At 41.0% G+C, this 21,011-nt stretch overlaps 1 protein-coding gene across 3 annotated transcripts in view; it reads right to left on the bottom strand.

Annotated features, from left to right (window-relative positions):
• Positions 1-1,428: 1,428 nt before the first annotated feature.
• DGKI (diacylglycerol kinase iota) overlaps positions 1,429-21,011 on the bottom strand; it is a 100,974-nt gene continuing 81,391 nt past the window's right edge. For 2 of the 3 annotated variants that reach the window (XM_041398594.1, XM_041398595.1), the window contains 5 exons: positions 14,577-14,614; positions 12,885-13,005; positions 5,309-5,345; positions 3,253-3,352; positions 1,429-2,351 (listed from right to left, as the gene is read on the bottom strand). In XM_041398594.1, coding sequence (XP_041254528.1) covers positions 2,235-2,351; positions 3,253-3,352; positions 5,309-5,345; positions 12,885-13,005; positions 14,577-14,614 — 413 coding nt within the window. In that variant the 3' untranslated portion in view covers positions 1,429-2,234. Of the gene's footprint in view, positions 2,352-3,252; positions 3,353-5,308; positions 5,346-12,884; positions 13,006-14,576; positions 14,615-18,507; positions 18,526-20,770; positions 20,794-21,011 lie in introns of all 3 variants that reach the window. The other variant, XM_041398596.1, reaches the window with a different exon arrangement.

Below are 21,011 nucleotides of genomic sequence, written 5' to 3'. Positions count from 1 at the left end.
GCTCCTGTGCTATTGAAACTTCCTCCATTTCTCAGATCAGTAAAGAAAACCAAAAGATTAAAGTGATAATAACATAATTATTGTTTTCATCAAATGTATAGAAATATTACAGTAATGTCTTTTCTCACAGCTGGGAAATGATGCAAGGCCTACCATGAAACCACAATGTGAGGATCTTTCCTTGTGGAAATATCACACGCACCAAAACTATATTCTGAGTTTTTATTTTAACAGTTGCCAAATTCTGTTCTAATATATACACATACTTATTTTCTCCACAAGCCCCTGGATAATTATCAAGGGAAGTAATTTGGCTTTCATATTTTATTTTTTAAATGAGAAAGGTAAAGACAGAAAATAAGACAAAATACATTTCATGTCGCCATTGATCTATAGATTACAAATATATATAGTTTCCTTCCAGAGGAAGAAATACTAAAGAAATATTTTGCCTGTATCAAATGAATTTTTCAAAAGAGGAAAAAAATTAAAATACATTGTTCAGCTCCCCCTTTCCTACTACAACAATCACTCGTGCTTAAAAAAAAATGCATTCATTTGATTTTCTCCACTTCTACCAAAGAAGAAAAACTTATCTGAATAATGACCTGAGTTATTTTCATGGTTTCCAAATGTATGCAACCCCGATGATCACCATCTATTAGAGAGCTACCCCTAGCAAGGGATGTGAAAACAAACACTGGTGGATCTTTCAAATCAAACAACAAAGCAAAATTCAAAAATGTATTGCAAGAGTTATGCCAAAAGTCAGCCACGAGCATCTTCATGGGCACTGGTCTGACAAAGTAGAAGTGGAAGCTCTGCTATTTTGTCAACTGAGATATCTGTAGCAATTAGAAATCCAAAGATGAAACATTTTATTTATGCCTGTGTATTTGTTTGCTTTCTCTTCCTTTATGGTTATAAGACAGAGAACAGATGAGTACAGAAGACACAGCTGGCCTTTACAGCAGCTAAGCTTTACATTTCAAACCTATTGTGGGCAACAAGGCAATGAGCTGCTGCTTGTCTTTCTCCAGGAACAGACTTCCACAGACTCCCCAAAACTTGGTGCCCTTGAAAAATCAGATAGTTTACAGGTTCAGCCAAAGAAGGTTTTCCCATTCCCAATGTGACCAGGCCAGTGCCCATTTGTTTGTTGGCAGCAATGAGCCCAGGGTGGCTACTGATGTTCCAGGTCTCCTTCCTCCCTCTGGCTGTGCTGCAAAGGGAACTAGGTCTGTCATTAAGTCCATCAGAATTCCCTCAGTCTTGCACAAATCTCTCCCCATGGTAAAACCCATCTTTTCAGAAGTAAAGAACTAAAGAAGCTATCAACTTCAGGCAGGCCTGAAACCTGAGAAGAACTGGGTCAGCCATTACAGGTATAAAAGTGATATGAGAAACCCTCCTGGTGCCTTCCTGCTCTGCCATTCAGCATGGTGTATCCCATAGAGCTCCTTTCCATGTAAATGCCTGTCTCGTGAGGATACCATAACTGCATGCCCAGCAACAATGAGGTTAGGTTTTGTCACTGCTGTAAATCTGACCATGCCGCAAACCCTGGGAAACAGGGCAATAAATAGCATCCTCTCCAAAAGCAAGGAAACGCCATGGGGGCTGAGTACTGACAACACAGCTTCCAAGAGGATGGCGGGGAGGGAATGTAGCTGGTAAAAACACTGGATATTTCTTAAGGGCATCCAGAGCTCCTCAAACATTTTGCTACTGCCTAACCATTTGTGAAGACAACACAGAGATAACAGGTAATATTTAACTGATGAGAAGTGAGGGGAACAGGAGAATAGAAGCAATGCAGAAACTGTAAGGATGGAGGACAGCCTGGTTGGGTGGCTTAATGTACCAGTTAGTTTGGATTTTGTTCCCCCACACCCTCTTTACTCTTTCCTTTTTTTTTTTTTTTTAAATAAATTATACAGATGAACATGGGAGAAGTTCATGCTACTTGCTGGAAGCAATAAAGGTAAATTTTCGTGGCCTATGGATTCCACAGACCTTTGAGTGTCCCACCTCATCCATCATGGGCTAACTAATGGAACATAACCGTTCCGTGGCAAGACTCAGTAGCCCTTAGAAACTGGTGGCATGTCTTCAGGTATTTTCCTCGAGAGTGAGAGACATGTGGGTTCCAGCAGTTTCTTCCTCACACAATGCCCGAGTGCCTCAGGTGTGGTCTCGGGATTTCCAGGGATCCTCTCAGACATTTTCAGACATCAGACTGCTGTCTCTAGGTCCTCATGGGAAACCATTTGATAGTTTTGTCGACTCTCCAGGTAGGAGGCCAGATCTGGATCACCAGCTTGCTGAGCCCTGTCCCGAGGGGTCTTACCCTGTAATAAGAAACATGAAGAGAAAGTCTTGTGCTAACACATTTAGAACAACAGATGATTTCTAGGCGGAAGATGATTAACAAGTCAGAAACCACTTGTCTGGATTTCATCTGTTTCAGAAAGCTTTTTGCAACATAAAATTCTGCCATCTGAGCAAAAATGATAGAATCATAGATGACCTCTCTTCCCATTATAGGCTACCTCACAGAGCCCAAGAAGGCAAAAATTAGTTTTGATTGCCCAGCTGCAGAAAAGGTGCTTCTGACTCTGGAGTCCAGAGAACCAACTCACTCTCAGCTGCTGACCACAGGGTGCTTGTGCTCAGAAACTCCAGAGAGGCAGCTTCTGGACCATGTTCCTAAGCAATCAGATTGTTGGAATGACAGAATATTCTTTGGATTTAATTTTTCCCAGATTTCTTTCTCAGTCAAGCTTACACCAAGAGAGTGCTGTAGTTAGTGTCACAACAGTGAGCATAGGGGCAAGCTAAGGCAAAAGAAAATAGTTAGCCATCCTCACAAAGCAAGCCAGCCACAATAACCAAGCCTCACAGATGCTGTGCAATCAGAAATCAAGGCTCCTGCAGGTGGTCTTTCCCCACAGACCTCTCTTTTGACCACACAGGAGGAGGATAGTGCTGTGCCATGGAGATGTCTCATTCACACCCAATGCACCAAATAGTTTGAGGCCAGGCTCTTACTATGGTGACAGTGAACCATGTTGGGGACTGAACTCTTGTGTTTGTTTAAATCAATACAGTTTTCTCTATAAAAATAGCTTGCTTCAAAGGAGCTGCCTTTGGCACACACAAGGAAGCCTCAGTTATGCAAAGAGCAGGGACAGATGCTGCCGGCTCTCGCTCGGCGCAGGGGTTTGTGAGGGGCTGATGGAGCTGTGTTACCTTGGAGTCTGTCTTCCTCAGAGAGGCTCCCGCATCCACCAGGAGCTGGCAGACGGCGCGGTGGCGCTGGCAGGCAGCCTTATGTAGTGCTGTCTCACCCCTAGACCAAAGTACAGAAACCAGCCGTGAGACACTGCACACCAATGTACATTTATGAAGCATGAGGAGCAGAGGATAGACACAGAAGGATGCTGCATTTCTGCGAGGTTCCCTCTTGCTGGCAGAGGTAGGCATGTGCACTCTCTCCCTTAGCATCTACATCCTTTGACTCAGTAGGAAAGCCTGCAATGCACAAATAGTAGACGAAGAATTTCTGAGGGATGGGAAAGAAACATTGACAGATTTTATGTATTCAGAGGACTGAATGTCACATTCTCATCCAACCACCAGCTCTGTTAACTGCTGCAAAGGCAAGCTAGCCACCTTCTTATTTCACAGCAGGTGAAACAGCAACAAGGTTTGTTTCTTCCTGCAATTTCTTTCCTCAACCTCATTCTTGGAGCCATCCTAGAAAAATCCTACTCATCAAAGCTATGACTGGTGCACTTACAGCCCCAGTTCTGATACCCTGCTCTCTTGGATGTATGAGAGCAAGTGCTCTCATGTGTTTTCCACCACTGGACTGCTGAGGTACTGGGGAAGATTAAATACATGCTTTTCAGAAGAGAAGACAGTGTGGTGGGAGCACATTTATTGCAAACCTTCTCACTCAGACTAGAGCTAAGTCTGACAGGATTCTAAAACTGACTGAAACTGACTTACTCTTTACTGAGAGTAAAGAAGTCTGTCTAGATTTGGCCAGGAAGAGAGGAAAGTATGCTTTGAGTGGGCTGAAAAGGAGTCCTTAATGCCAGTATCCAACAAGTAGGGCCATTACATAACCTATGCTATGAAATAACAAATTATAAGAAATACATGTTGTAGGACAAATCTTGCAACTACCTACACAGAGTGCGTAAGGAAATCTCAGCCCCCATCCATGACAGGGGATGTTGAAATATCAAGAGGCAACCTTGTAATCAATATGCCCTTGCTGCATCAGAGCTAGTGTCAGAATATGATAGCATTCTATTTCCCGCTGAGGATCAAAAGAAAAATTCATACTGCCAGTTACAGCTTGGACCTTCCCTTTCCAAGGGTTAGAGGTAGAGGAACCTCTGTAAGGGGAAGCCCTCATAGCTGTGCTCACTGACACTTGATGTGGTTGTGCTACACCCCTGGATGAAAAGAACTAGGCAGTCCATCCAGTCCCTGTCACCTCTGGACTTCACTCATGCACCTTGTGCAAAAGGTGTTCTCTGTTAGCAGGGGAGGGCACTGTGGGATGAGAAATGGTAGGCTTGATCGCTATGAAAAAGACTGGTTTTATTTCGTATGTATTACACATATTTTCCAGGATTATTCATGTTTCCCTTACATACTTTGGTGAAACTTTGATTATACAAGGTGTAAAAAAAATTGGGAATTGGAAAGTAATTTTTTGGGGTTGGGTTGGGTTTTTTTTTTTTTTTTGTTTTTGTTTTTTTGTTTGTTTGGTTGGTTGGTTGGTTTTTTTGTTTTTTTAATAAAAATGGAGGTGATTGATGTTTTAAGCCCTTGATGGAAACCTTCAACTGCACAAGTCCTGGCCACCTGGGAGAACTAAGGCAGAGCACCCTGGATGAATCAGGAAAGGACTGAAAAAAAAAAGGTGTAGAGCAAGAAAAGTAATTTCCTGACTTTTGAAATTTTACTCTTCAGGTTGGTCCCTTAGTAGTTGGAGACCAGAAACATCAAAACACAAGGCAGGGATTCTATACCTCTAGAAAGATCAAGGAAGCATGGGAAGCAATAGGAAGAAAGTCCTCTGTGAATCCAATGAATGTTTGTTTTAGGCAAGAAAGCCACATATGAGGTGGTTGGTGTGTTGTTTTTAGGGGGCCTTCTGTTTGTTTGTTTGGTTTTGAAGAGTTGTGCCATTTTACAACCTGTTTCCTTTTTAACAGTTTGCACTTGAAAACCAAGAGGCTGCTAGTTTAACACACATAACGTGGAAGACAGAGTAGGTTGTACTTACGTTTCACTGTCTGTCATGTCCAGTAATTCAGATGGACCTGCAAAAGACAGTCAGGTATGTCATAAAGCATTTGTCTGCATGCGTCAAAAAATATGTCTACCAGGAGAAGATTCCCAGTAAAAAATATATAAAAGAAGCCAAGTGAAAGCTCAGCCTGCAAAATATGTCAAACTTCAATCTAATATATGCTCATGTAAGCCCTTGCACTAATAAAATTCTGAAAGCACAGTCGCTGCTGGAGTGTCAGCAACAGGGAGTAGCAGCCTCTAAATTATACTGGGAATGAATATTCATGGAGTTTATTTTCTCACTCTTCACCTTGCTCAATTAAGTGGTTCACATAACTACAGTACATTGAAAATGCTGATATACTGGAAACCCTGATATATTGCAAGTTAAAATCTATTGTTGGCATTAGAGGGAAAATGTCATTAGGAAGTTGAAATTAGCCAAATTCCATCCTGAATGACATCCCTGTGCTACTCCATTTAATACCGTTATACAAAATGTAGATCAGGGTAGAATATTCCCAGCGGTCTTTATATTGATATGCAAAACCTGTACTCTACTGGTTAGCAATGATCAGGAAAGTAAGATTAAGAAAAACAGACAAGATTTTTGTTAAGTGGGGAAAAAAATAATACGTTTATGTTAAAGTCCTTATGTCCTTGATATTCACTACAGGGAGATATTTGTAGAGGCAAATTCCATTGCTGAATTACAGTAATATGGAAAGGCTAGGATCTGGATGTCACTTGAGAAAAACCAACTTTTCCTTTGCAGTCTGTCATAGTATTCTTCTCTCCCCTGCTCTAGAGTGTAGTGTTAGATGGTATAGGGCAGTTAGCAAGGGGAACAGGGACACTTTACAAGACTTCCTTCCTGCACATGAGTATTTCTCTCCAGTATGCCGTGACTTTGAAATTCAAGAGTCCTCAAGAGCTTACAGCAAATCTCACCTGAAAGTGAGGAATTTCACACTACTTGCTTACAAAGGCCTACACACAACCTCTTTACACTCCTTTTAGTCTGAGTGTGTGTCAAAATGGATCAGAGCAGCCTATCTTTACCTCACTGCTTTTACAATGTACACATGAAGTATCACGGGGGCTCCTGAGCTGCAGGCATCTCCTTCATTTCATCTTCTGCAATCATGGGAAACGATGGTGCTTAGTCCTCAGTGCACAGGGCATTGTGTACCACTGCATACTTGCCATGACAGCTCTCCAAATTCAGTAGCCACTGCCAATTATTGAATGCAGCCTGACTCTACCACCACACATTCTCATCTCCACACTTGGCAGTTGTGTGTTCACTCTTGCCTATCAAAAAGAAGAATCAGTCACTACCCCTGAGCTCCCAGGACCACGAAGAAGGATAAAGGGAGATAAGCAGAGCCTCTTGTTGAGAGGAAAAAAGATAATGACTGAGAAACTAAAAAGACAATTAAAGAAATACACATGAAGAAAATGAGTCCTTTATATTTCCTAGGAGAAAATCGTGTTCTCTCAAAAATAAAAGTAATTTCCCATAGCTTCCTGCAATGCCACATCTCAGTGATAGGTAAGCAGGAATGGCTTGCAATGTGTTATAGAAGACACTGCCACCTATTATTTCTGCTTGTGGTTGGAGCAAGGAAGGTTGTATTGCCAAGGTGGAACAGGGTGACAGGTCTGGCTTTGTGGGACATAGAGATACTTGCTCAGGTAAGTGGAAGAAGCTGTTAAAAGGTAAGTAAAGACAGTAAAATAGAGAATATTCAGAAGAATATGACCTGAGTGGGAGAAGAAAGTTGGGGCAGAGTGGGTCTGGAGAGAAGCCAAGGGTAATGGAAAACTGGTGTGAAGCAGAAAGAAATAGAAGGGCTAGGACAGAGGAGCTCAGTGCTGAGGACCCTGAAGGCAGTCTGTGATACAGACCTGAGGAGATGACAAGTACACCTCCCCTAAGGGCCAAGGGTGCTCTCCTGGATACTGTCCCAAATTAAGCATTTCATAGGAGAGCACTGACTCCATCTGAGTTGTACGTAAGGGCCAGATGCTGGGGTTAATAATTAGCTGCACGACATGGTACCAGGATTCTTTAATTTCATTCTCTCTGGCCTGTCTCTGAAGCTGGAATGTCCCAACTCACAGCCTGAGCAGTGCCCTTTACTTCTTTATTTTATTTTCACTTGTCCTTCTCTTAAACCATCTCACGCCCTCCTCCTAATTCCCTTTCCCCTCTTTTTTGGACCTCATTTTTAGATCAGTCTCCCTGGCGCTGCCAACCGACCATTCCAAATCCCCCTCTGCCCGGGGACAAAAGCTGCACAGATGTGGGAAGGGCTGGCACTGGGAAAGCTAACGGCACTGTCATCCTGACCCAGCAGGGAGGCGGCTGTTTCACTCTGGGACAAGAGGCAGAGAAAGAAAAGGGGACCAAGGCACGGAGAGAAAGAGGACAAAATAACCCAATAGAAATCCGGAAGGGAAATGCATGAGTGAGATTTCTATCAAGGAAAACAGCAGGGGGGGAAATAAAAACAAAAGATAGAAATGTGTGGAGAGGTGGAGGGAGGAAAAAAAAAGAGAGAGAAAGGGAAAAAGAGACTGGGGGGCTGAAGAATGGCAGGATGGGGACGGGGGACTGGGTGGGGGGAGATATTCACTTGAAAAGAGCTGAAAAGCATGACGCACTGAGGGGAAGCCCAGCTGAGATCACTCTCTTTCCTCAACATCGCCCATAGACTGTCTGTGTAGAATTATTAACTTTTTTCCTTCTCTCCTTTTGCCCTCTTTCGCTCCACCAAAGCCCTTCTCTGGTTTCTCAGAAGGCAAAGCAGCCTGGGCTGGGTATGGGAGGAGGGAGGGCCAGGAGACTCAAAAGCAGCTGCTCCTTCGCTAAGCTCACTACAATAAAAAAAAAAAAAAAAACCAACACTTTAGGTGACCATATTTCAGAGGCATTTCCAAAATATACAGTTCTACACATTCTTAAAAGGCCTCTGAGCCCACAGCTTAGCCCTCTCCAAATGATGTGGTTACAGATACCCACAGGAGACCCACAGATGTTAACCCCTGCCAGTCCTGTGTCCTGTCAGTCCTTCATAGAACTGAGGAAGAAGGGTATTAACTCTAAGCAGTAATGTCAGACATTATCAACATTTCTGGATATTTATCTGTCAAAACCCTCTTTCTTAATAACCTGATTGGGGTTATTATCTGGCAGACAAAACTGGATGTGGATCCTTACCTTCAAAATAGGAGTATTTTTAAAATAACAGTAAACTGGAAATTCAGAACTGTTTCTAATCTTTCCCCAAAACCACACTTTTTTTTTTTTTTTTTTTTTTTTAACCTAACGGGAAAATTAACAGTGGTCTTTTCTGCTAGTGTCTTTTAGCTCAGAATTTCCACTGTAATATAGAGGCTAGACAGGTTGTGGGAGCATTTCTTCCTACATGTCGGTCAGCTACGTTACCCTAAAATTTGGTATGCTTGAAATTAAAATAGGCTATGTTATACCTTGTGCCTTCCAGAAAAAACTAAACTGTTTTCTGCTAGGCCCCTCATAAATGACCACTACCATAAAACATTCTGCAAATCTAGACATACTAACAAGTGTAATGCAAACTCACTCTCATTGTGTTGCTTTCTGATGACTATTCAAACTTTGTCCCCGACACACATCCCTGTCACAGGAAAATTTGGTTTCCCAAAGCTATCCAAGGAACTTCTGAATATGGTCAGGATACAAATCCAGATTCACTGATGGCTCTTAGCTCTGGACTTTGCAGCGCTGAGATTAATGAAAGCGTCATCTTTTTTTTTTTTTTTAAATCAGGGGATGCTTTCTATTGAAGCAACGATATTGAGGTTTGAGGACACAGCAATGTTAAGGATGGGATGCCCTACATATTTTCTGTTGCAGCAGAAATTCCCACCACAACCTCCTAAGGCAACTGCAAACATCTTTCCTCTCTTCTGTTTAAAATCAAAATGCCATAGATGAACTTTACAATTCTTGCTTGTCTTTTGAATGTTTAGAGAAGACAAAGACAAAGCAAATGGAATTATTTGTATAATGCTTATAAATTACAAACTTTTCACAGCTGCCAAATAAAGACTCCAATCCAAGTTTGATACCAAATACAGGTGATTTAGGAGGCCCCTTTTCTAACAGAGGTTCTTAAGCCTTCCTTAATTCTGCTTCTGTTAAGCAAGTAGACAGTTAACTCTTCTCTAATGTACATGCATTAAGATGCAATGCAGTTGCTGACTGCAGCATTAAAAAGCTGTGATTGTGATACCTACTGAGTTTGGCCCACAGTTTCTAGCTAAGCATTTCTTACCTCAGCTACAGACAAGTTCTTAAAGCTGACCCTTCTACTAAAACTGAAAGACTCCTGATTTAGGTGGGCAATCTTGAATGAGTGATAGATCTGTGTCTCTATGTATCTGCCCTTCCTGCACAGGGGATAGAGACAAACTGTTTTACAGAAGCAGCAGCCAGCACAACTCTTCCTGCGGCAGCAAGCAGCTGTTGTCCTGACACCTACTACATTGGTGCTTCAGCTGCTATTCCTGGCTTGTGCTGGGCCACTGCAAATTAGCTGGAGGCACCACACAGCAGTCCCCCTGTGTGACTCATCCCTGCTATTTCTAATTTAAGGCAGGTTATTTTCCTCCCTTTAACATCTGAAATCATTCTGATTGTGATCACAGAATAACCTTTCATATAAATGTGCCCTGCATGTTTGCAGAACAGACCATCTTCACAAAGGACAGCTTTAGCACCACTACAGCATTTTCCTTCCTTTGTAATTCTAGTTCTATGAGTGCCACTCCTGTATTGCATTGGATTCATCCCACTGTTTTTCAAACTAGAAAGTTAAAGTTCCTGGAGAAGTGGATTTGGTCTTCTTTTTTTGCTGTTGTTTTTTAGTGATACTCAGATTTTTCCCTGTGTGGTTAATAATAGATTTTCTTTGCTGTGTGCTTGAGGGTATTACAGTGGAACTCCTATTATCATTCACTATTCTCAGCCGTATATTGGGAAGCACACAGAATCCAGAGGAAGTGTGACTGGGCAGAGGTAATTGCCAGAACAGAAGTAAGACTCATTTTTATGAAATTTTTATGGGTGGATATTGGCAGAAACAAGAAGCTCCACACAGGGAAACCCTTAGATATTAGTAGCATTGGAGCAGGTCATGTACAGTAATTAATGCTGAGAAGATGCCAAATGCCAGCGAATGCAAAGAAAAACAAGGGCATTATGATGATGATGATTCAGCAAGAGAGCTCATTTGTGGCTGATAAGTGCCCAGAGTAGAAATGAGTTTCATTAATTGCTTGGTGGAAGAAGAGAGGGTACCTCTATTAGATTGTGCATTGTCCCATGCTCTCCCTGATCCCCAGAGAATGTTAAACAAACAGTGTGTTTGGAGAAGCCCAGAGGACATATGTCTGGAAAGCTGCAAAAGCTTCCTGCCATCCTTGGGGATAAAGAAGGGAGAGAGGGACTGAGCTGACATTTGCTCAATCTTCTGATTTGTCTTTGTCTAACAGTCTGTAATCCCTTACATTTCTCTATTTACTTCAAAAATTCCCATGGATTCCCTGCTTACAATCTTATTAGTTTAAATTTTCTCACTTTAAATGTTCACCAAAGGAACAGTAATTAGATCAGACTGTCACTAAGTTAAAGTATATGTGTCCAATAAAAATCCTAGAGAGGCGTCGATGAATTGGCACAGGTCATGTGAAGTGTGAGAAGACACCAGGGGCAGTAAGAAAATAAAGCAAAATTATGCCTGTCTACAGAATTCAGTGGCACATGTGTGCACTATGACTAATGCAACTATCCAGAGCAGGTAAATTAAGGTAGAGTAAGCACTGGTTTGCTAGAACTAGTGAGAAGTGGCACATGTGTGCACTATGACTAATGCAACTATCCAGAGCAGGTAAATATAAGGTAGAGTAAGCACTGGTAAGGTTTGCTAGAACTGGTGAGAAAACTGGTCATTATTTGGATATAAGGCCAACTGCACTGCCCTATCCATGTGTAGGTATCTATACATAAAAGAGTAAACGATCAATTCAGGCCCTCTCAGATTTTTAGGACACGGTTCGGTTGCCCACACCAGATATTTTGTGCTGTTTGATATACCATGGGGCAAGCCTTGGGATGCACTTGGAATGATGGAGATGCTTGCTTAGGCTTTGGCTGTCAGTGCAGGTCAGACCTCCTCTGGACCTTGTGTGCTATCTTGTAGACCCAAGCAAATGTCCTGGATATCCAAGGGCAAATGACATTAGACATTTATGTTTATCTAAATGAATAAAATGCACATGTAACTGTTGCCTGAATCACTTTCTGGGTTCCAGTGACTACCTTGACTAAGATGTCCTTTGAGTTAGTCATGCTAGAAGCCTGCTGCTATTAAGGATGCCCTCCTCACTTCCATCTGTCACCAGAAGTGCCTCTGTCACATCAGAGCAAATGAACTAAGTTACAGATTGCTGCTGACAGTACAGGAACTTGGACCTATAGAATACCTGACACGCATAAGTTAATACCTAACTTAGGGGTCAAGGTTGAAGAGATGCATTGTTGCTTCTTCCTCTCTTAGGAGCTGTGCTTTTTTCTTCTCTCTGTACAATTTGTGCAATACCTTGGAGCAACAGCTAACACTTATTCTAATTACCAGGGGCAGTCTCTGTGTTCACACTAACACTGCTACTGAAATAATTTTGCTGATTTTGACATCCAGAAGCCTAATTAGCCACTGACATTTTGAAGTGGGGTCAGAGAAGAGAAGACTAGAAAACTTTTTCTACAGTGAAGGAGGCTGATAACTCTGACTGCTGCTCTGTGTGCAGAGCAGTGACTATTTTACTGTGCCACTCTCCAGCAGTGAGGGAACAAGGTTGCAGTGGTTCAACAGGCAGAAGCTCCTAAATGTGACTGCCTCAGACACAAAAAAAAATGCTGCATAGCCTGTAATCTACTGACAAAGATAAGAAGCATGAAAAGGAAAAAAGGGCAATAGCATGACCACAGTCCATAAATACAAAATGGAGATCATAGGTTTTTGCTGTTGGGTGGTCTTGAATCTAACAGACATAATATTCTAGGCTGGAATGGAAGCTAGATGAATTTGTCTCGAAGTAAGGAAGCAGATTCCTGACCAGCATGTTACTAAATGCTGAAATAATAACAATGGTTGTATGAGCTCTTTGTCACTGTAAATGTTTTAATAGAGATTAGATGCTTTCTACAACATACACTCTAATTGAAAAACAATTCAGAGGATCCCTGTGCCAGAGGTTTTAACTAAAGCTTCACACTGCCTCTTCACAGCCCCCCAGCTGATGCACCCTGAAAACACCACCCTCCTCAAAAGCCATTCTAATTCTTCTTTTCACACTTTGCCTGGAGCCATCACTCTCATTGCTACTCCATTCCCAGCCTCCTGCTCACACATGCTACAGGTGGACATGCCACTGAGGGACACCACAGCAGGTGTGGTTTTGCCTGAGTGACACTGGGCTGAGGTACAGCTCTCTGTGGATCTGCCCCAGGGACTCACCATGCTCCAGGATGTATTTCACAATCTCGCCGTTCCCAGTCTTGGCTGCGTGGTGCAATAAGGAGCAGTGATCAGGTCCTTGGATTAACAAATTGGCTCCTTTTTTACAACATTCTATGAACTTGAAGGAAACAAAAAAAAAAAGACAAAAAAAAAAAAAAAAAAAACAAACCATACAGAATTATAAGATGGGAGGAGTAAAAAAACAAATATATCAGTAAATTCTTTACTGGTTCTCATTGTAAGTCAGTACCAAATAAAATAAAATAAAATAAAACATTAATTTAAAGCTAGCTTTTAGGCCCTGATATAAAACATCTGAAACCAGAAGTATTGACAATTATATGGGTTAAGGAGAATAGTCTGTATTTCCTAAACAATGAGACATTGCTACTCTACTGGTGATGATTTATTACTTGCTAGGAATGCTTGCAAACCACATCTGGCAACGTTGTTGGGATATATTAAAATATATGTACTTGATAGAAAATTCTGGCTTCTTTGCTGAAGACTCAAATTTTTCCTCAGCACAGGAGTCAAATATTTTCTGACTATATCAGAAAACTCCAACTCAGAATTTCACAAGGAGATGAGGTGACTGTCATGAATCTCCCATGTCACAGTGCCCCCTGTTCAGGGCTGGCCAAGGAGGAAGCAATACAGGGGGTAAGAATAAGAGGGAAACAGCAACCAGGGAGGTCTCAGAAATGCTGCAAACTTTGGGGGAGGGAGGGTGGGATTTGCAGTGCAGATCACTGCGGAAAAAGGAGAGAATTGCTACAGTGACGACTCTATTATGATGCAGCACATCTGAAGAAGGACGAGGAGTTTCCCCATCAAAGCCAGCTCAGGCAAAACATTTTCAAGAAGTGTAAAGGAGACAACATTGTTATGACTGCTTGAAGGACTGCTCCCTAGATGCTGCAGCCACAAGAACTGAGGCAGTGGTATAGAAGGGAGGCAAAATACCTGCAGGCAAAAAGTTGGCCTAACAGCACTGTCATTTTTACAAATGGCTCCAAGCTGGCTTCTCACAGATAAAATTGCTGTCATTAATCACAGTCCTCATCCAAATTCGAGAGCATGTTTTCAGATCCTGACTTGGCTACTGGGACAGGCAGCCTGAACAGCTGTCTGATGCGGGACTGCAGTCATTGGCACAAAAAAAATTGCATGAGTAGTTTTGCCTCCCAAACTTACTATACCAAGGCACTACATGTTTTGAGACATCCATCAGGTGATAAAACAACCAGCTGAGGTTTGTTCTACCTGGTCTGGTGATTGCCTAGGTAGACTTTGAACGAGCTAGTGCTTGGGGTCTTGGCCACCAACCTCACTGGTGGAAAATATGCTTTCCTGTGTAATGCTGTATCAGAATTACCCTGCTGTTCAACACTGCCATTACAGTAATTTCCCTGTTAGTGAATGGCACATTGCTCTGTGCAGTGGGCTCTGAATCCTGGGCAAAAAGGCTCTGGCTAACACCAAATCCTATTCACGCAAATTTCACACCTCACCTGAATTATGTGTTCCCCTGGTGTTCAGGATTTCCTGGAAATGCTGTAAAATGGCACTTGCTAGAAGTCCCCACAGCAGCCTATTTATGATTTGAGCAGCAGTGTAATAAAATGTACATTATATCTGACCAGCAAAAAACTGTGTGTAAGTGGACACTCAGAGCTCTGTACCTACCTTCAGTACATCACCAGATATGACTGCCTGTAAAAGTGCTGCAAAAGACAAAAAGAAAACTGATGTCAGGCAAAAAGCATTATGCATACAGCTTCACAGCTGAGGACATAGCTCACAACACATGTAAGTTAAGACTGACATCCCTCAGTCCACTTGCATTCTCATGTTCTACCAAAAGCAGGGCAAACCCTGTGCTGATACATATTGGAAAGGCAGAAGATAACCCATGGTGATGAAAGCTGTATCATCATCAGGACATCATTTCCAATGCTCTCCTGGAACTGCAGGCTTCTGCCTAAATTTTTCACTTGAGACACTTCTGAGACCTTTCAACAGTGTCCACAAGGTAGACAAGGTCAAGTCTTCAGCACCTGATCCATCACTGAAAATACCAGTGCTATCTGCACAGAGAACCTGAAACTGTCTACAGACAGACCTGCCAGACTTTGTCATGCTGATAGTGGAATGGTTAGTCAGTCTCCAGTACACTGAGAATCCCAAATTGTAGATGACTGAGTGACAAGAGAGAAATTTCTTAACAATTACTTGTATTACAGATACATTTTGAGATGCCACAGGGCAGCAAGTCCCCTGGGTTTGGCAGGCAGGGTCAAAGACAGAGCAAGAGCCAGTCCTCACCTTACCAGCCTTTGTATTTTAAACAGACATGGAAACAAAAAGAGAAAAAGTGGACAAGGGCTCACAACAAGGCAGGACAGAGCTGCAAACAGCTGGGACCTTCTCACTACCCACTAGTATCTGTCCTGAGCCTGTTAAAAAATAGAAGGAAGGCAAAAGCCTGGGGCCCTCTATTGCCCAGAGAAGCTGTTACAAACCTATCACTATGTGGCTGTGTCCTTTTCTCCTCCTTCTCCCTATCATGATCTATATTGTAAAAAGCAATGATGAATAATTTTTCTGAGAAAGCACTTATGTGGTTTGCATCTTCGAAAGCACTAAACACCTGCCTCAACTTACTATTTCAAGAGTGTATAAGACCATTTCTATCTTTGTGTCTAGGCAGTGCAATCAAATTAAACATTTGCCCAAGTGCCATCCTTGGTAAAGAAGCCAAAAATTCATACAGGACTAAGCAGGAACAAGTGGGGAAAGACAACCGCAGTATAACCCTGCCTCTGAAAAATAGCACACAGGAAACGGCATAGTGGGAATTCCATGATGAGCTTGCTGTGCCTTCAGAAATGACAAGGCATCCAAGCTAAACACTACAGAAGAGGAAGGATTGTCAAAGGCAACTCAACAAATGTCCTTTTCATTGAAAACACCTGGGCCTACTATGTGGCTTTCTGGTCTCAGTAATGTGTGTTGTGTGTGCCCACTGGCCACACAGCAGTGGGAAAAGCAAACCCCAGTCCAGCTAAGCTCTGTCTTGAGGAAGCAGTAATTCTTGCAACTTTAGATTTAGGGCAGTTTTTCAGTGAACATGAGTTAAACCAAATCCTAAAAATCCCCCTGACATCTATGAGAGTGAGTGCACACAGATTTTAGGAATGGAAGAAGGCAAACTCCAGCAGGTAAGAGCTAGAAGATTCTTCACTTTTTATTTTCAGTGGTTTACATCCTTTTTTTCCCCCAACAATAGTTCTAACAATTGCTCAGCCCAAATCAATAGCAGAGCAGAATTTAATTCATGCAATTTGCTTTATCAATTTCCCTCTCCTTTTCCTGATCAATCTGGTCTTACTGACACCTTTATTCTTTAGGCTACAGCAGTCTGAACTTGCAGTAGCTAAAGAATAAATATTTTGCGCATCTTATATGTGAAAATCAAATGAACTGGTGACATGAGTTTTTCATTGCCTTCAACATCCAATTTTTTAAGACATGGCTTCCCTAAGTCACTTTCCTAAGAGGCAGTGATACATTTTCTTATGCAGGCCATGCTGAAGATTACAGTTCAAAAAAAAAACCAGAGAGAGCTATGATGCTATGAAAAGCCTGACAAGATGTGAAAAGTCTTCTACACTGAAAATCCATAATCAGAAGTGGTCTGGTGATAAGGCTATTAGGATAAAGCAGCTCTAAAACAAATTCAACATAATTAGACCAATCTTTTCATCTCTTTCCTAAACCTCAAATCCAGCAAAGCATTTAGGCAAGTGCTTAGCTTTGAGCTAATTACATTCTTTTCACGCCAAGTCTACCTGCACTCTTAAAATTAAGTGCTTTGCTACAGTAGAATCTATTGGATAAATGAATACATTACAGATCAACAAAACTAGCTGGCATAACAAGAGATTACACACCAGTAAAATAATTCAGAGCTGCATGCCCCAACAGAGGAAGATTTAGAAGCTATTGAGCTAGAAATGGAGAAAGGTTCTTTAGAATCAGGAGCATGTTTACATAAATATATGAATATTGCTTAGCACACTAAGCCCATAAACCCAAATGGGACTGCTGGGCATATTGAGGAGGAGGGTGAAGATGACAAAAATCACCTGGTTGGTGAATCAAGCAAGCAGATGGCATTGGCAAGAGAGCAGACAGAAGTTGGAGAAAAATGCTGTTAACATGCAAAGCCAGGCTAGCTTAAAATTAGAAGCGTTTAAGTGAGAATTGTTTTATTTCTTTTAAGCAACACTGCACCACTGGTGTAATACATAAAATGAACTATGCCACTGTTTTTTCATATATAATATACCTTTAGGTCTTAAAGATGTCTCAAAAATCTTAAATCAAAAATCTTGATTTAATAAATATTTTAATCAAGTCATTGTTTTCTCAATTTCTCCCCAGAAAAGTATTTGTTATTACTAATAAAAATGTTTTATTACCTTTTATAGTTATTTAGCAAGTAGCTTTATTGCTGATGTGACAACTTGGCAAAACTGGCAAGTGGGGTGCTCTGTTCATGTATTGAGGAAGCACTCATTCCCCAGGCTGCCTCCTCAGCAAAGCTCTCTCTAACTACCCAGCTCAGAAAAGAATCTTCATTTAAAAAAACCCCAACCAAAACCAAGAAAAAAAAAAACAAAACAAAAAACCAAACAAAAACCAACCAACCAACACCAAGAAAAAAACCGAAAACAAAACAAAAGAAAAATCAAAAAAAAAAAAAAAAAAAAAAAGAAACACCCCAAAAAACACAAAACCCAAACAAAGAAAAAAGCCCACTATGCCCAGGCCTGCCAGCAAACACAAAAAAATGACAAGCAAAACAAACATCAGAAAACCACCCACACCAAAACAAACCTCCTCAAACACAAGCAACTCTCCACCTCACTTATAAATTATTATTGAGCATATACAGGTGCATAATGCACCAACAGAAGAAAAGCCATGTTGAAAAAGCTGCTAATTGAATTGTGGTAATGCTGCAAGCTAATCGAGATTGGATAAACAAGTACAAGTATACTCTCATGCTGAAAACAATACTTTTCCCAGGGCATATATCACTCATCTAATTTCTATGTTAGTGTCTGCTGCTTCCATTGGAAACAACTCTTTTTATTTCATATTCTAAAAATCTGTTTTAATGTCACTGAATTGCAACAAACATTTTTTGTTTCCCAGACAAAATTAGCTTCTGAAATAACAATTGCTCTCTGGCTCTGCATGTGAAGCCAGAACCATTAAACCAATGCTGCAAAGTCAGTCATTAAACTGAACATCAGAGAAAGAAGGAATGAAGTATTCATACTCCATAACTTCAGAGGCTACAAGATGCTTGAGAGGTCTCACAGGGTTGCTTGGATGCTCAATAAAGAAAATATCTCTCCAAAGAAAATAACCTAGTTTCCCCTGCAACAGCTCACGTTGTGCTCCACAGACTAAAGAAGCTCTAGAGAAAATTACCTCCAACCTGCAGCACCTAAATTAAGAGTCAAACTAAGACAGAGAGGTGATCCTTCAGAATGGCATGACTCCAGGAGACATGTCTGATCACCTCCAGGAATGACAACCAAACAAGGGAAAAATTAGAGGTCTTTTTTTAATGTTTTCTAAGGTGTGATATTGCTAGCACCAGGCAATACTCATGGTCTTGGAAATTTCAGTTCCTCGTATACCATCAGCTGCAGAATGAGAATGTCTCATAAATGTAAGGGCTACGGCCCTGACTGCAGCACATCAGGAGAGGGGCAGAAGTTATCACCATCACATTGCTCACTTCAAAAGCCATGAAAATTCTCAGAAGCATCACAAGCAAGGAAAAACTTCAAACAACTACCCCTTCCTGTGTGCCCTATAGAAAAATTTCCTCCTAATGCCAAAGCTGCTGATCAGCTTAACACCAAGGACAGATGCATGGTTACTATCACACCAGAAATTTTGCTGCTAAAACTCCTTCAGAAGGAACACGAAGACAAAAGTTCTTACAAAACCTTGTAAGTAACATCTCAGGATCACAAGGGTCTTTGCTTAAAGCAGGTTGACATGGAAGATATTAAGTTAGTTGAATAATCATTAGCAAGACAGTAAAAGCAGATGGTCTGCACTGAAAAGTATCTCAAAGAACAGAGTGGTTCTACAGCCTGCCACCATCAGTAGTACAGGGGTAACATGTCTTTTCACTTGAGTAAAAGTTATTCATGAACCAGAAATATCCTCCAGATTTTATTAGTCAGATTGCACACCTGATCTGACTCTTTCAATGCCATATTTGAACCCACTACTTCTGTACCAACTAAGCCACAAGGAATGCTGATAAAATGTACAGCAACTTTGAAGTTTTCAACACTTACAAGCAATTCTTTAGTGAAGATCTAAACATTTTGAATGAAGGGAGCAGAATTATTTAAAACTATGTTATAAAGTATAAGTACCACACCAAGGAGTTGTCATATTCATAATTAAAATGCAGGCAATTATAGATCTATGAATGAAATGCAGTGTGACAGGAGAACATTATTTGCAATAATGCATCCTGCCATGAGTTTAAAAATACCAGGGTATCAATGCATCTAATCAGAGTATGACAATATTTAAGCACACGGAAAGTTATGGCAGAATTCAGCTACAATAACTCAAGACCTGGTTGGAGGAGGGTGCTTTGACCAAAGTGGTTTGGTGGATGGCATCCCTGCCCGTGGCAGGGGGAGTTGGAACTAGGTGTTCTTTAAGTTATCTTTTAATCCAAACCACTCTATGATTCTCTGATCTTAAGCAGAATTAGGGCTCATAAAACATACAGGTTTTTCAAAAGACACAGTAAGACAGTTTATAACCTGAAGTGATCAGCTCCTTGCAGAAACCTCATTTAAGAGACAATGCCTGCATCTGTCCAGCCCTTTCTAAGACATATCTAATGCACTGATTCAGCATTTGGAATTGATATGCTGAATGCATCATCATTTCAGTGCTGAATGCTTCTTACTGGTTGGAGGCAGCTAATAAAAAATATAAGAGCTTTGCTGTGGAGTGCCCAGAATTTGAATGTCAGTGTTCACCACCTTCTCCTGCTAGAGTGCTCAGGGGAAGTCTTAAGGAATACCTTATAAAATACTGCCTCAGTCAAACCTTGTAGAGCTGATAATGGAGAAGAAACGATAGGAGAAGTTGACGTCATCAGATTTTTGTGAGTTATTAAACTTAACTTGGACTATCATTAGCTTCCAGAACATTTCCAACCCTTTATTGCTGTTTTAGTCTTTGTATAATTCATAGAATCAGAAATTTAAATTACTGCTTTACATATTGAGAAGTTAAAAGCTGACCCTGATTAGAATAGTACTTTTACACAGTTGGAGTCTTCTGAGCTGTTAAAGATCAGCATTACAGAAAAGATAACAAAAGAAGCCCTTGGGGTTTATTTTTCACCAGTTTTACAGAAATCAATAACTCCTATTTCAATCACTACAAAAGCTATGCCCTCAAAAAACTGGAGCCCATTCAGAAATACACTCTTTTCTCCGTAAACAACAATTTGTTCATAAAAAGTTTATGACAAACTGACAGTAATATAACTTACCCAGAAATGTACAGAACTGGGTTTTTTTCTACTCTAGCCATGATCTTCAGCCTTGACCTGCAGATGAAAGGCGTGGGGAGTACCACAAAGAATTGCTTTGTGGATTTACTTCCCTTCTGAGAGGACTGTGAGAAGCAGGCACCTAAGACACAGAGCAGTGAATTCATTTGGTATTTCCGAAGGGCCTGACAGTCCCATAGAACAATTTTAGGGATCCATGAAGAGAAGTTGCAAATCTCTGCACTTGAGCTTTTACAAAAACTTTACCTCTTTCCAACATTTTATCTGCTTTTAAAGTTACAGAAAGAAACAAAAACCACCTATAAAATACACATGCCAAACTGTCTACAGAGCTGAGAAATTAAATTACAAAACTAATAACGTTTTATTGGAATGACTGTGAGCTCACAGGTCTTTGATCTACAGACAATCTCAAGTCTCACCAAAGCTGATGATGATTAAATATTTCCTTTGAAGATAAGCTGAGTGAAAGAAGCAATTAA

Source organism: Onychostruthus taczanowskii, unplaced genomic scaffold (assembly GCF_017590055.1).
Source record: "Onychostruthus taczanowskii isolate IOZ18803 unplaced genomic scaffold, ASM1759005v1 scaffold15, whole genome shotgun sequence".
NCBI lineage: Eukaryota > Metazoa > Chordata > Aves > Passeriformes > Passeridae > Onychostruthus > Onychostruthus taczanowskii.
This window is presented reverse-complemented; position numbering and strand designations above follow the sequence as displayed.